Source organism: Rattus norvegicus, chromosome 9 (genome assembly GCF_021556685.1).
Source record: "Rattus norvegicus strain SHRSP/BbbUtx chromosome 9, alternate assembly SHRSP_T2T, whole genome shotgun sequence".
Lineage (NCBI taxonomy): Eukaryota > Metazoa > Chordata > Mammalia > Rodentia > Muridae > Rattus > Rattus norvegicus.
In genome coordinates, this window is record NC_141542.1 from 120639351 (window position 1) to 120655474 (window position 16124).

Below are 16124 nucleotides of genomic sequence, written 5' to 3' on the forward strand. Positions count from 1 at the left end.
TAAAAGCAGACTAACATGAAATCTGAGTCTAATTATGTAATGTTTAGAATTAATTTTATTATGTGTCTATACACGTGCATGTATACACATGGAACGGCATGCAGAAGTCGTAGGAGAAGCACCGTAATCAAACTCAGGTCATGTGACCCGGTTAACTAACGCCTTTCCTGCTGAGCCATTCTCCAGCTCCAGTCTCTCCATTTAATATACACCAAGTGAGAGAGGGCAGTTATATTCTTATCTATTTATTTGTATTATAAGTGTTAAAGTTTATTATTTTAAATGACATGTTATTTCTTTCTTTCATTCACTCATTCAGTGTGTGTGTGTGTGTGTGTGTGTGTGTGTGTGTGTGTGTGTGTGTGTGTGCGCGCGCGCAGGTCAGTGGACAGCTTGTAGGTGTTGGTTCGTCTCCCCTTTGGGTCTCAGGTACTGAACTCAGGTTACCAGGCTGTACAGCAGGTGTTTTTACTGCATCGACTCCTTGCCAACTCTAAAACTTCTTTTCATAAAAGCAGCAAAGTAGCAAAGTCTAGGGAAAAACAGGGTCCTACATCACAGCTTCCCGCTTCAAACATGGTGGCTGCACCACCCACTCGAGCAGGGTATGCACCCAGACAACCTTGGCTTGTTGATGTTTAAAGCAAGATTTCTTCCCAGTCAAAGCACAAAATAAATATTTATATAGGGACCACCCTTATGCATAGCAACTTGTAGGAGTGGCTGGGAAGATTGGCCTGCCTTGACTGCTCGCAACCATCCTGGTCCAATATTTACATGACTCACAGACCGTGGTCTCCATGACCTTTCAAGGAGACGCTGTTATAGTTAGTCACTGCGTGAATGCTCTGACTGAACATAAGCAGATGCTCTCACAGCCTCACAGCATGACATTCAGTTCTACAGATGCTGTTCAGACCAACTAACAGAGGCAGTCTGAGTTCCCTAAGGAACTTCCTGTTATAAACTATGGCATTCCTTGTTTTTGACTGCTGGGAATCGAACCCAGAGCCTTTCACATTAGGTTAAGTTCTCTGTCACATTACTACAGCATATCTCTGCGGTGGTGGTGGTGGAGGTGGTGGTGGTGGTGGTGGTGGTGGTGGTATCTTAGGATGTGCACGGGTATTTTGCCTGTGCGTATGTCTGTGCACCATGTCGGTGCCAATGCTCACCGAGGCGAGAAGAGAGCATCAGGTCCCAGAACTGGTGTTACAGATGCGATCTGCCATGAGCTAGGGATCAAACCCAGGTCCCCTGACAGAGCAGCAAGTGCTTCTAGCTGCTGGGCCGTCTCGCTAGCTCCGTACTTCTTTGTTAAAGTGCTTACCCTCCTACTTCATTGTGCACTTATCATTTCTGTGCATATGACACGCTCAGTGAATCAGAGGAAAGCTATGGTGATGGGAATGGCGACACACCTCGAGCTTGCTCTGTAGGCCACACAGCAGCCAGACTGTAGCCGTGCGTTGCCTTTGCCCTGTGGTCAGCTGCTTACGGCTGTCCTGACAGCTGCAGGGACAACAGTGGGAATCAAGCTCTTCCAGAGGACCTGGGCTTCACTGCTAGGCCCACATGGGAGCTCACCGTCATCTGTAATGCCAAGCCCAGGGATCTGACTCCCTTCTCAGCCTCTGTGGGCACCAGAAATGCATGTGGAGCACAGACAGACATGCAGGCAAAGCATCTACACACGTAAAAGTAATTTCTTAGAGACTGAATGATCAGAATACTAAAGGCTACAAATACAGTTAAAAGAAATGCAAGAAAATCTAAATAAAAGATAAGCTATACAATTTTGTGAATTAGAAATCAATATTGCTAAATGTCATTTCACAAACTGATCTACAGATTTAATATGATCCTTGTGAAAATAGGAGTGGACAACCCCAAAGCCACGGTCTCTGAAAGAAATAGTTTATAAGCTCAGCTTCACTGACTATGAAACTTCTGCTCCACAGACAGCCCAGGAGCTAGATGGCAAACCAAAGACTGGGAGAAAATACATGTGAAGACTCACCTAATAGTGACTGATGCCTAAGACGTGAAAAGAACTCAAACTCAATAATGAACAACAGGAATACAAACTGGGCATGGTGGCACATGCCTTCAATCCCAGCACTCAGGAGGCAGAGGCAGGTGAATGGTTGATTGCAAGGGCAGTCTGGTTAACATAGCAAGTTCCAGTATAGCCAGACCACACAGAAAAACCTTGTTTCAAAAAACCCCCAAACCTAACCAAACCAACCAACTAAACAAACCAAACAACTGGATTGAATACGGAACAACAGTTCTTAAGACAACTTGTGAAGTAGGTGTGCATATCACACCGACACACCCACCGACACGGCTCCAGCTGCATGTGCAGCAGAGGAGGGCCTTGTTGGGCACCAGTGGGAGAAGCCCGTGGTCCTGGCAAAGGCTGGACCCCCAGTGTAGGGGAATGTCAGGGCAGGGAGGCAGGAAGGGGTGGGCAGATGTGTAGGGGAGCACCCTCATAGAAGGGGGGGGTGGCATAGGGGATTTATCGACGGGAAACCGGAAAAGAGGCTAACATTTGAAATGTAAACAAATAAACAAATATCCAATATAACAAAAAAATATATACATATGGTTAAAAAACCGTGACAAGATGTTCCACATCATGTTTTGTTCATGTGCATGTGCATGTGTGTGTGTTTTCAGTGCTGGGGAACCAAAGGCCTCATATCATGCTAGACATGTGTGCTTTTGCTGTGTTGTACACTGAGCCCAGGGAGTTGCAAATGACAACAATCATGAAATTCTACCTCAAACCTATTACAGCAGTGAATACCTAAGGCAGATGCTGGTGAGCAGTGTGGACTCTCACTAACACGGCCAGGAATCACAGCCACATCACGGGATGGCAACTAACACCGAAGAGAAACACAAATGGTAGCAATGACGTAGTCTTGGTTGTCAACCTGACTACACCTGGGATTAACTACAACCCAAGAGGCTGGGAACACCTTTGAGGGATTTTTCTAAATGAAATCATTTTGAGGAGGGAAGATCCACCCCTGCCGGCAGCCTGGATAACAGACACGGAAGGAGGAGGCATGCTCCCTGCCTGTTTCCTCTCCGCTCACTGGAAGTCACTCCTTCACTGGCACTAGAGCTGGAGAGCTGACTTCTTCAGGATGCTGAGGCATCAGCCTCATGGACTGAACAACCACTGGATTCTTGCACCTTCCACTGGTAGACGGCCATTGTTGGACCAGCCAAACCAAAGCCTGCACTCCATCATAATAGATCCCCTTTCTATAGATAGATACACAGACAGACAGACAGATTGATTCATTCCATCAGTTCTGTTCCTCCAGACAACCCTGACTAAAACAGTAGCAGACAAGAAAGTAGAAGCCTTTCTTATGATTCCAACGCTAATGCACTCTGGTCAGAGGACACCAGGATAATCAAAGAAGTGGTTGTTAAAGGCTGGAGAGAGGTAGGGGTGTGACTATGTTGAGAATACAGGGGAGATTTAAGGCAATCAAACTATCCTCCAATGAGTATCATCATAAATGCATAGTATACGTGTGTCTCTTAAAATCCACCCAAAAAAACAAAAAACATATGAACAAACTTAAACAATGGGTTTCAGTTAATAACATGGGTATCAGTATTGGTTCATCTATAGTAAAGAGTGTACCAGAGTAATTAAAGATAATAATAGGCAGAAACTGCTGGTGTGGTGGTACAAGTTGCAATCCCAAGTATTCAACAGGTTGAGGCATGGGAATTCCAATCTCAAGACCAGCATAGGTAAAATAGCAAGACTGTCTCAACAAGAAAAAAAGAATATTGAAAAAGAATAAAGCTAGACAAAGAAGCATAAGGGAACTCTGTACTCATTTTTTCTAAAGACCAAAAACATGTTTAAAAGTGAAGCCTACTACGTTAAATCAATTCCTAGCAAGTTTTATTACAGAAATTAACAAGATGACTCCAAAATTCATATGCAAATTTAAGGGATCCAGAATCAAGAACAAAGTCTTAAAAAGAGCAAAATTAGACATACTACAAAGCTATAGCAATCAAAGTAATGTACACGATCGAAACTGATTCCCCTTCGAAGGATCCACAAAGTATCCAAGTATCTTGACTTAACTGTTTACATTTCAAAATGTCAGGGCAGGATTCTGAGGTGGACAGAACAAAAATGGCCCCGCAGGCTCACACGTTTGCATGCTCAGCTCCCAGTTGGTGGAGTATCCAGGATTACTAGGTGCTACTGTTGGAGGACGTGTGACACTGGGGTTGGACGTTTCAAAAGCCCATGGTAGGACCAGTTGCACTCTTTCTGCCTGCTGCCTGTGGATCAAGACGGAAAGCTCTCAGCAGCCCCTCCAGCACCGTACCTGCATGTCTACTGCCATGTTCCCAGCCAGGATGGCTGACCATGGACTCACCCTCCATAGTGTCAGCAAGCCCCAAATAAATGCTTTCTAGAAGTTGCCTTTTTCATGGTCTTTTCACAGCAAGAGAACACTAACTAAGACAAATACTGTACTAAATGTTCCAAAAATAACTAAACAGTTACTCATAGGGAATAAGAAATAAACTGGCTTCAAATTTCTGTAGGTGGTGGGATTTTAGTAGATAATAAAGAAATGGCTTAAAGCCTATATTCTATACCCAGACAATCTATCATCCCAGGCATATAATCAGAAAAGGTCCATTTTCAGGAATACAGGACCCAGAAGGTTATTTCCCACAGCCAGTCTGAGGACTCAAAGGCACATTACAACAAAATGAAGGAATACATTTTTTTTTTTTGGTTCTTTTTTTCGGAGCTGGGGACCGAACCCAGGGCCTTGCGCTTCCTAGGTAAGCGCTCTACCACTGAGCTAAATCCCCAGCCCCACATTTTTTTTTAATTGACAAAATATGGGATCTAAGAAATAGTGACTAGCTCAAGAATGCTTCTGTTTTTCAGTTCTGGGAGCAGACGCTGAATATGGAATCTTAGTTTCTTTAAAAAAAAAATCCACAGAAATATTCTAAGAATGTGTTCTAACTTTAATCCCAGGTATGGGGCTGGTTTGGACTGCCTGCAGCAGCTGACCATAATTTGCCTCCTCCTCTAGCAGAAGGATGGCTTCGACTCTGACATTGCTAGGCCCTAAGAGGTGGGGTGGGTGTTGCCTCTTTCGACAGGTTAGTTGTGGTTTGTTGGTAGCTGTGGTCAAAAAAGAAACAAAAAGGAAAGGAATTAAGACTCAGGGATCTCTTTCCCTCTGTCTTTGTGTCTCTCTTGTCTAGTGTTCAGGAGTAAACTGGGGGTGATGGGGTGAGAAAATGAAGAACCTGCAAAGCAGCAAAGGCTGGCTGCAAGGGGCGCCCAACATGAGGCCCAATTAAAAAAAAAAATGGGAAGTTTGATTTCAAATGCCATAGAAGAAACTACAGGGAACAGAGGAATAGATTTTCTAGAATTCCCAAAATGCTCCTACTTTCTTTAGTGACTTTAGCTATGTCAACTGAATAAAAGGCTGTTGTTGCTATTCTTTCTCATTCATTCATTCATTCATTCATTCATTCATTCATTCATTCATTCATGGTTTTTCAAGGAAGGGTTTCGCTGTGTATCCCTGGCTGTCCTGGAAGTCCGACTCACAGAGACCCGCCTGTCTTTGCCTCTCAAATGAGTGCTGGGATTAAAGGAGTCACCACCACCCCCTGGCTCTCATCTTTACTTTTAAACTTGGGCCTTTGATAGCCAAGGCTGGCCTCCAACTTGCTATAGGACCATGTGGCCTACCATTGATGGCTACATTTCATGTCACAGAAAGAAGAGAAAATCGTCAGTACTATAGTATACTTTATTATATTATACAGGATCTTACAATGTGGTTTAGCTGTCCTGGAACTCACTATGTATCCAGAGTAGCCTGAAAGCTGTACAACAAAAAGAAGAAATCACACCCAAAGGACTAGATGGCAAGAAATGATCTATCTCGGGGCTAAAATCAATCAAACATAAACAAAAAACAAAGAATCAATGAAACAAAGGTTTTTTTGCTGTTGGGATTTTTTTGTTTTGTTTTGTTCTGTTTGTTTGTTTGTTTTTTGAGAAAACTAGTGAAATTGATCAACCTTTATCTAAATTAACTAAAAGGCAGAAAGACAATATCCAAATTGACAAAATTAGAAATGAAAAGGGAGAGTTAACAACAGACACTCAGGAAATGCACAGATAAAGAACATACCTTAAAAACCCATATACCACCAAATCATAAAGTCTAAAAGAAACGGGTGATTTTCTTCATAGGCTACCACTAACCAAAGTTAAATGAAGACCAGATAAACGACTTAAACAGACCTACAGCCCCAGTGAAAGAGAGGCGGTCATCAAACGTTTCTCAAAACAACTGAGGCCCGAGGCACGAGGGTTTTAGTGCAGAATTCTCAAACTATCCCACAGAATACAAACAGAAGAATTTGGAGAAAACCTAGATGTTCCTCCATAGATGAACAGATAAAGAAAATGTGACACATTTATATAATGGGGTACTATTTAGCTGGTAAAAAAATGAAATTCACAGGTAAATGGATGGAGATAGAAAATGTCATCCTGAGTGAGGTAACCTAGACATAGAAACATGACTATGACCAGTGCCTGGCTCAGCCATCAACAGAGAAGGTCCCTCCTTCTCCCAGGAGCTGGGAACAGCCAGACAGTGTGCAGAGAGACCTTGGAACACTCAGCCCTAACTGAGTGTCTCCATCAAATCCCTGACTCAGGGCTTGGGAGGAAAGAGTCTAAGAGCAGAGGGGATGAAGGACACCAAGGAAACACGGCCCTGTAAGTGTACACACACACACACACACACACACACACACACACACACACACACACACACTTCTCTAATTAAATGTTTGATTTGAAGGGCAAGTAAAGGTTCTACAGAGTATGTGGTTAATGTAACTAGAATTCAAATCACTAATGAAAGTGAGGAAAAGAACAGGAATAGGCACACACACAAAGCCTTGAGCTATAAAATTACTTATGGCTGTAGTCTCAAGTGAGAATTACAGCCAAAGTTAGCAGACTCACACTCTTCATGAAAAGCTAACACAGGCTGGGAGTCTCTCTTCTAAATGTGTAATCCAAAAGGCTCAAAACCCTAAACCTTCCTGAGCACCAACATGACCTCACAAGTGGAAAATTCCACATCTGACAGAAGATGAAGAGTTGCAGTCAAAACAGCTAAAAATACTGCCTAAGGTCACTCTCAGGCAAAGCAGAGCACATGTGAGACAAACAGCTTTTCTCTATTTTCTGTCCCACTACCAAGGTGATCTCGTGTGTGTGTGTGTGTGTGTGTGTGTGTGTGTGTGTGTGTGTGTGTAATGTATATTTGCCTCTCTCTCTCTCTACACACACACACTGCAAATATATTTATGCAATTCTAAACATTTCCCACATGTTCAGCCTGTACTCATAGTTAATGAATTTCTTGGGCCATTGCCAGCACCTAGCATGGGAGCCACAAAGACATGACCCCTCCAAAGAGAAGAAGGACTGCTGGAGGGCCAGGGACAGAGGAGCTACATAATCTGCCACTGTCACATCACAGCAGCATGGAGAACAGTAAGCAGGATGCTGAGTACCAGAGTCCTGGGCTTACCAGTGAGAAACAGGTCAGAACAGGTCAAAGCCACACTGTTTCCCAGCTACAGGACCGTCCAGATGACTGTCACTTTCCATTTCAGCAAAATGACATGTAATTACTTTGGTTGCCTCCATCGGAAAGGAGGACTTCTCACGTGCTTGCAAGTAGAGGCTATAACCCTGGCCGACACTGCCTGCGCCTGAGTGAGCCTGCCCAGAGCCTCCCAGCCACACTGCTTCCCAGACTCCAGTCCTCAGAAGCTTCATGACATAATGTATTTTTTTGCCTGTAGTTGCTAGGTTTTGATATAATCTGTTACACAGCAACCGGAAAATGATATGTTATATGTAATAATCTGTCTATTAACTGACAGGCTAAAAGTCTTCTAAATATAGTTATTAAGACTCTGCCATCTAAGCTCGATTACAGACACTAGTGTGCTCGCTCATCTCCCAAACACAATGCTTACACAGCATGACAGCAGACTTCACATTGAACTTCTGGACTCAAGTGGTCAGATGGGAATAGCCATAGAGATAAAGGCCCAGTTCAGTAACTTGGGCTCTGTCTGGCCCAAGGCTTAGATTGTGTGCACGTGCTTCGGTTTACTCCAGAATCTACCTGTGCACACGGACTTCCATTTACCCCACAGTGTCTACCTGTGCACACGGACTTCCGTTTACCCCACAGTGTCTACCTGTGCACACGGGCTTCCACTTACCCCACAGTGTCTACCTGTGCACACGGACTTCCACTTACCCCACAGTGTCTACCTGTGCACACGGACTTCCACTTACCCCACAGTGTCTACCTGTGCACACGGGCTTCCATTTACCCCACAGTGTCTACCTGTGCACACGGGCTTCCATTTACCCCACAGTGTCTACCTGTGCACACGGGCTTCCACTTACCCCACAGTGTCTACCTGTGCACACGGGCTTCCACTTACCCCACAGTGTCTACCTGTGCACACGGACTTCCACTTACCCCACAGTGTCTACCTGTGCACACGGACTTCCATTTACCCCACAGTGTCTACCTGTGCACACGGGCTTCCATTTACCCCACAGTGTCTACCTGTGCACACGGACTTCCGTTTACCCCACAGTGTCTACCTGTGCACACGGACTTCCGTTTACCCCACAGTGTCTACCTGTGCACACGGGCTTCCATTTACCCCACAGTGTCTACCTGTGCACACGGACTTCCGTTTACCCCACAGTGTCTACCTGTGCACACGGGCTTCCATTTATCCCACAGTGTCTACCTGTGCACACGGGCTTCGGTATTAGCAAAAGTCCCTTTAAGCCTACCTGAATGAGGCACTTGCTCACATCGCTGGCACAGAGTGCTTTGTTACAGCTCTGTGACACAGGGAGGCACATCAGGAACATCAGGGAGGCTAGAGTTAGCACAACATGGTGTGAATTCATGATTCTTTAAGGAAGTCACTCCGTAGCTTCCAAGAAGCTAGAAACAAAAACAAGCAAACAGAAACCTTAATTCAAAGGCAAGTAGGAGGTTACAAACTAAGACGGAAACAAGAAAAAACATGGAACATAAGCCAAGAGTTACTTGCTTGTGTCCAAACCCCCAAAGGACCATTTGAGGAACATTTCCAAAGATCACTTAAACACTCAAACATCCAGGCTTGGGTGGCCATCTTTAAAGAATGAACCTGGAATACCACTCAGGAATGGGGATGGTTGAAATCCTAGTTAACACTGCTGAAGCCCTGCAATGTGAAAGGATTACCAACTGTGCTGCCACTTCAGATTTTATTTAAAATCAATTTTAGTATTTAATCCTAAGCTCATGTAAGAACTAATAATACTGCCATGTGTGGTGGCACAAATTCCAGCACTCAGGAGGCATGGCCAAGGCCAGCCACAGCTGCTTAGTAAGACCCTGGTTCAAAAAAATTACACACGCGCGCGCGCACACACACACACACACACACACACACACACGCTGGAGAGGTGGCTCGGTGGTTAGGAGTGTGTACTGCAGAAGACTTGTGTTTGGTCCCCAGCACCCAGCTGGGGCAGCTCACACTCACCTGTCACTTTATCTCCAGTGGGAGGGGAGTGGAATCCTATGACTTCCTGGGGCACCTGAACACACACTCACATCCACATAATTAAAAACAATGAAAGTACATCTCTAAAGATATTAATATTGTATTACATACATGTGTCCACATGGGTACCTGGAGGTGAAACCTAGGACTTCCAGTGTGTGAAGTAAGGCTTCTACCATGAAGAGAGAGAGAGAGAGAGAGAGAGAGAGAGAGAGAGAGAGAGAGAGTGTGTGTGTATACCTTCAGCTCCAATTTTTAAAATCTGAGTATCAAAACAAAACTTTAAATGAAGATTATTCTGATGATTATCTCATTTTGTTAGAAAAGTACTTCAGACAGAGGTGCAGGTTCACAACCATTCAAAATAAATGCACCAATAATAAAAGCCAGTAAATTATGAACTGCATTAAGAACGGCAGGTAAATGCCTGTTAGCACAATAGATTCTTCTGTTATTAAGAAGGTATTATAGTACAAAAAGAAAACAGAGGGGCACCAACACAAATTTCCACAGGGGTTATAATTTGGGGTTGGCAAGATAGCTAGGAGGTTATAAACACTTGCCTTACAAGCCGGAAAGCCTAAGTTCTATTCCTCGAACTCAACAGGAAGAGAACTGCCTCCCTCCAAAGTTGTCCTTTGACATACCCACTATGGCACAGGTGCACTGGTGCACAGGTATGCGCAGGAGCGCGCACAGCACACACATTCAAATTTCAAAGATATAATTTCTTAAGGCTAAAACACAAATTCCCAATAAAATCAATTAAATAATAGCTGGGCCCGGTGAGACACGCCTGTGATCCCAGCATTTGGCAAGCAAGGCAGGAGGATAACGAATTGCAGGTCAGCTTTACTTCCAAGTTATAACGATAAAAAACAAGGGGCTAGCGAGATGGCTCGATGTTTTAAGAGCATTTGATGCTTTTGTAGAGGACCCAAGTTCAGATCCCAGCACCCACACTGACAGGGCACAAGGGTCTTGCAAGTCCAGCTCCGGGGGATCCAAGCCTTCTGTCCCTTAGCACCAGGACGAAAGTGTGCACACACACACAGAAGCATACATTTAAAGGAAGAATAAAAATAAATCCCCCTCAAAACAATAAACTACAGACAGTTCTGACGTAAGGCGTGTTAGAAAGCGGACCCCGCTGGTTACAAAACTATGAGAAGGCGCCACACCACGGGCTTTGCATGGAGTAGGACTCCGTTCAGAAACAGAAAGTCCAGCGCTCCCGACCGCCGGCGGGAGACCGTTAGTAATCCCATTTTCTCGCCCGCTCCCCGCGGACCCAGCCGGTTCCCTGGGCATCCTGCCCACAGCCGGTGCGCCCCCTCCGCCGCCGGCCTCAGGGACCCGCAGACACCCCCGGCTGCCCCCAGCGTCTTCCCGCCGTCCTCCCGCGAGCCAGGTGACCGCGGGGAGGAGCGCGACACCCCACACCGGCGCCCGGACCCAGGGTCCTGGAGGCGGCGACACCGCGGCCCTTTGTCCCCGCCGCTGGGGCCTCCGAACGCCCGCACGCCTGCGGAGCGCCGAGGCCTGGTCCCCGAGCCGACGCCCGCCCGCCCGCTCCCGCTCACCGTGGCCGCGGCCTCCTCCCGGCGGCCGAGCCTTCAAGCAGCTCCCGCGAACCCCGGCGCCGCCGACACACAGGCCCGCGCCGTCCCCCGCCGCTCCCCTCCCGCGCCAGGCCGCAGGCCACGCCCCCTGGAGCCCGGGCAGGCCACGCCCCCAGGTGTGTGCGCTCGGGCCTCGAGCGGAGCCTGGCCCCGCCCGCCAGCCGTCTGGACTGCTGCCACCTGTTGGGCCGCTTACCTCTGGCTCCAGTGACTGTGCCCTGGGTTCCGGCAGCCCTACCACAGCGCGGTTTTGTCCCCCTTACTGATGGAAGAATGAGGCACAGGGCGGATGAACAGAACAGGACTGATACTTGACATGCGAGTCAGGTTCGTTTTATTTATTTATTTATATTTATTTTGTGTATCTTGCTTTTTTTTATTGGATATATTTATTTACATTTCAAATGTTATCCCCTTTCCTCCAACAACCACCCACCCCTTCCCGCCTCCCAGCCATGACATTCCCCTACACTGGGGGGCTGGGAGGGGTACCCTTGGCAGGATCAAGGGCTTCTCCTCCCATTGGTTCCCAACAAGGCCATCCTCTGCTACATATGCAGCTGGAGCCATCATCTGTCCATGTGTACTCTTTGGATAGTGATTTAGTCCCTGGGAGCTCTGGTTAGTTGATATTGTTGTCCTTATGGGGTTGCAAGCCCCTTCAGCTCCTTCAATCCTTTTTCTAACTCCTTCATGGGGACCCAGTTTTCTGTTCAATGGTTGGCTGCGAGCATCTGCCTCTGTATTTGTCATGCTCTGGCAGAGCCTCTCAGGAGACATCCATATCAGGCTCCTGTCAGCATGCACTTCTTGGCATCAGCAATATTGTCTGGGTTTGCTGGCTGTATGTGTATGGGCTGGATCCCCAGGTAGAGCAGTCTCTGAATGGCTTTTCCTTCAGTCTCTGCTCCAAACTTTGTCTCCATATCTCCTCCCAGGGTTCATTTTAAACACGAGTTTAATTAAACACCTTGGGATCACTGGATACGGACCTGTCCCACACTTCGGTCACTAATTCATAAAAATGTTCTGAATCCTTTAAAGTGCCTGGCACTGCCTTTAAGTCAACACAGAGAGAAGGCAGCAATGAATCCTGGTCAGGATCATCACTAGGTATGGGAGGGAGACCAACTGGAAACCTCTGTTGGAAAAGGAGGTTGGGTCAGTACTGGCTTGATCAGTCATTGAGCCTTGTACTTTAGGAAGATGTGCTTATCCCCCAATAGCCTGCAAACATAGGTGATCTACAATTATAGTTAGGTCTTTCCAGCAGTATTCCAGAGCCATTGAGATGGAGCCCACACGGCCTGTTCACTTGGGAGTCCATGGCCTAGGGTCAAATCCTTAACCGAGGAAGTGTCCTCAATGGTTTCCACTCCCCGCTTGGTTTACTGGAAGGCAGGAGAATAGAAGTAGGTGATTGACTGCGATGGATGGAAATAGGTCACAAGCTAATAGTGGGCCATAGTGCGGGTGTTATTTGTGTAAAGTAAGCACAGGCTTTCTTTAAAAACCAGGGGCTGTGTAGATGGCTCTATTGGTAAAAGACCAGGGTTCAGACTTGTAGCGTCCATGTAAAAGCCAAGCACTGGGGGTGATGTATGAAACCCAGCCTGGAAGGAGTAGAGACGGGAGGATTCCTGAACTCACCCAAGCTCCGGGTGCAGTGAGAGACCCTGTTAAGGAAAATTGAAAGTAAGAAAGCCATCCAAGATAGTTCAGCTCATAAGGGCATCTGTCACCAAACCTTATGTTTGAGCCTCATGATCCACAAGGTAGAAGTAGAGAGGCAATTCTTGTAAGTCATCTTCTGACCTCCGCACATGTGCCACAGAAGGAGCACAAACACACACACATGCAAGCACACACATACACATGTATATACATGTGTGCACACATATGTGCTCAAGTGCACATACACACATCTGGATGCCCATGCATGCACATACATGCACATGCACACACTAACATACATATAAGATTACCTAACACATTAGCCATGCATGTGTCCACACACTAACATACATATACACCCTACATATTAAATGAGGCACCCCTGAAAACTATCCTAAGAAAATAAGGGTCTACACAAATTAAAATTTAAATTCTCAGCACTACTTATGAGTTACAGGGATTACGATACACTAAATCAACAGTGTATTTCAACCATTTAAAAACGATATTGTAGACCACTGAGTCTCAAATCTCTTGTTCTCAGGATTCTACATTGTTGAAAATGTGCTGTGTTTCAAAGAGCTTATGTGTATCCCATCTATCAGCACTTGAAATTAGATGTTTTTAGCTGGAGACATGGCTCAGTGGTTAAGAGCTGCTGGAGAGATAGCTGCTCTTCCAGAGGACATGGGTTCAATTCCCAGCATTCGTGGTTTCAGAGAATCGGGTGCCCTCTTATGGCACCAAGTGGTACACAGACACCATGCAGGATAAAACACTTATCCATATAAAATAGAAAATAAACCTAGAATGTTTTTAATGAAAATCGTTCATTATTTCATTAAAATTAAGCCCAATACACAGTTACATAAATAATATTTATTTTAACAGGTACATTTTAAAAATAACACTGTGATTGATCAAATAATATCCCCCATAGGTTTGATGTTTGAACATGTCCCCAGTTGGTGGCACTGTTGGTAAAGACTGTAACCTGTGAGGGGTGGAGTACCTTTTAGAGAAGATACTTCACCGGTGGGGGCGGGAGGGGGGGTCCGCCGCGGACGGACAACGACGACAACACGGGGCTGACTTTGAGGTTTGATAACCTGGACCTACTTCCCGTTCTCTGCTTCCCATGTGAGGATGCTACGAGATTTGTCCGCTTATCCAACCTGAAGGGAAGCCAAAACTTGGGTTTCAGGAGTTCTGGGTCAAACGCTCCTGATTTGCTCCTCTTTATCCTGGAGCTCCACGCTGGTAGTTCTGTGAGGAGCCCCCTATCTGTGCCCCATTCCCACGGAAGTGGGCTTGTCTGTGTGGGTTGTAAGGACGCCCAGCCACTGTTCGTGCTAACTGTATACCGTTCTTTCTTTCCTTCCTGTACTGTTGGTCTCCTGAGTCTTTCTACTCCACGTTGGATCCTCAGAACAAGCTGGGCAGACGAATTTACTGCAGCGAAGGACTAATGCTACCCCTAAGCAAGGGAGATTTTTGTGGCACCAACAAAATCCTGCATTATGGACCCTGAAATGATGGCCCAAGGTCACACAAACGAGAACACATCCAAACCAAAGAGATCATCAGAACTACCCACCAGAGAAACTCGGTCTCTTTCACCTACATAACCCAGAGACTCTTGTGAACACTTTGAAACAGCGTCATCAGTACTCTGCACTTGCCAGTGTGATCATGCCCTTTAGGTAAATAAATAAATAAATAAATAAATAAATAAATAAATAAATAATGATGATGGTGGTGATGAGATGACGACGACGACGACGACGATGATAATAATACTCTTTTCTTGACTTTACCACCAGCTTCTTTTCAGTTGGTTTTCTGGAATGGAGGTGGGGATGGGAGCCTGAGCCTAGTCCACAAGGACTCTTGGGAGTTGGGGCTTCTGACCCGATTCTGTATTGATTCTAAAAGATGGGGCGGGGCAGAACCTCATTACTACTCATCGGAGGCAGGGGCAGGGGTCCCGGCCTGAACAAAAAGCCAGTAAAATAGGAACGCCTCTCTGTCGGCTTCTGGTTATGATGTCGCAGACTCATTTTTTCTCTCTCTTGAGTGGATCAAGTCAGCTGATTTTACAGATTTTGAGTCAAAGCAGCTTCGGTTTCTCAGCCTCTCCACCAGCTTGAGTCAGGCAGTCGGGATGGCAAATCCAGGAGAAGCGCACCCCTACCCGTATCCGCTCTCCGGCTCTGCTCTCCGCTCTGTCATCTCTGTCACAGCAGTCACGGAAAGAGGACAAAGGCGGAAAACCAACGTCCTTCAGAGGGTCTGTGGACTCTGTTTTTACGTAGCAATAATGCAGACATCATTTAGGCCTTCGGCTTTGTTATTCTCCATGCAATGAGTTTGAGGGGTTAGTCTATCGCGGGGTGCGCGAGGGCAGCGTGGGGGCACAGGAGCCTCAGGATTGCTGTAAACTGTCCTCTGGGACAGAAGCCCTGGACATCTACCAAAAGATCGTGTCTTTCCGAAAAATGACTCTCAAGGACCATTGAAATATTTACATGTGTCCTTCACAAAGATTACATGACTCGCCGCTGCCTGCCACAGTGGGTCCAAACCTATTCAGATATTTACAAGTTTGTCTTTACTTCAGATTCCAGCCTCCTGAGCATAGAATTAACACATGTGTGGCTGAGGAGACCCTCCATGGTGGCCCTTGACGATAAGAGGCTTTTCTATTTTATCTGACAGATGTTGTTCCTACTTGTGCCTCATGTCTGTAATCATTAGCAGACCACACAGAAATACTGCAAGCTGCAGTCCCAGTCTAGCCTTCTAGCCTTTAAAACGGGAGAAAGCCGGTCTCCCAACCCTCTTTCTTTTTGCATATATTGTTACCAGTTCCCTGAGGTCTGCCAAGCCACACACTTACACATTTATAAAAATTACAGAAAACACAAGCCTCAATTCTACTATATATCATATGTTTTTAAGATCTATGCATTCCTTTAAAATCTTTATTTACATGAGTGTTCTGCCTGCAATTATGTCTCTGTGAGGATGTGAGATTCCCCCGGAACTGGAATTACAGACAGTTGTGAACTGCCCGTGTGAGTGCTGGGAACTGATCCTAGGACCTCT

General features: G+C 46.0%; 1 protein-coding gene across 3 annotated transcripts in view; it reads right to left on the bottom strand.

Annotated features, from left to right (window-relative positions):
• Window positions 1-11376, bottom strand: part of Twsg1 (twisted gastrulation BMP signaling modulator 1) — a 34561-nt gene extending 23185 nt beyond the window's left edge. Inside the window, 3 exon segments of one of the 3 annotated variants that reach the window (NM_001412824.1) lie at window positions 8954-9110; window positions 9700-9754; window positions 11304-11376. In NM_001412824.1, the coding sequence (NP_001399753.1) occupies window positions 8954-9073 (120 nt within the window). In that variant the 5' untranslated portion in view covers window positions 9074-9110; window positions 9700-9754; window positions 11304-11376. 3 annotated transcript variants of the gene reach the window in all.
• Window positions 11377-16124: the final 4748 nt, after the last annotated feature.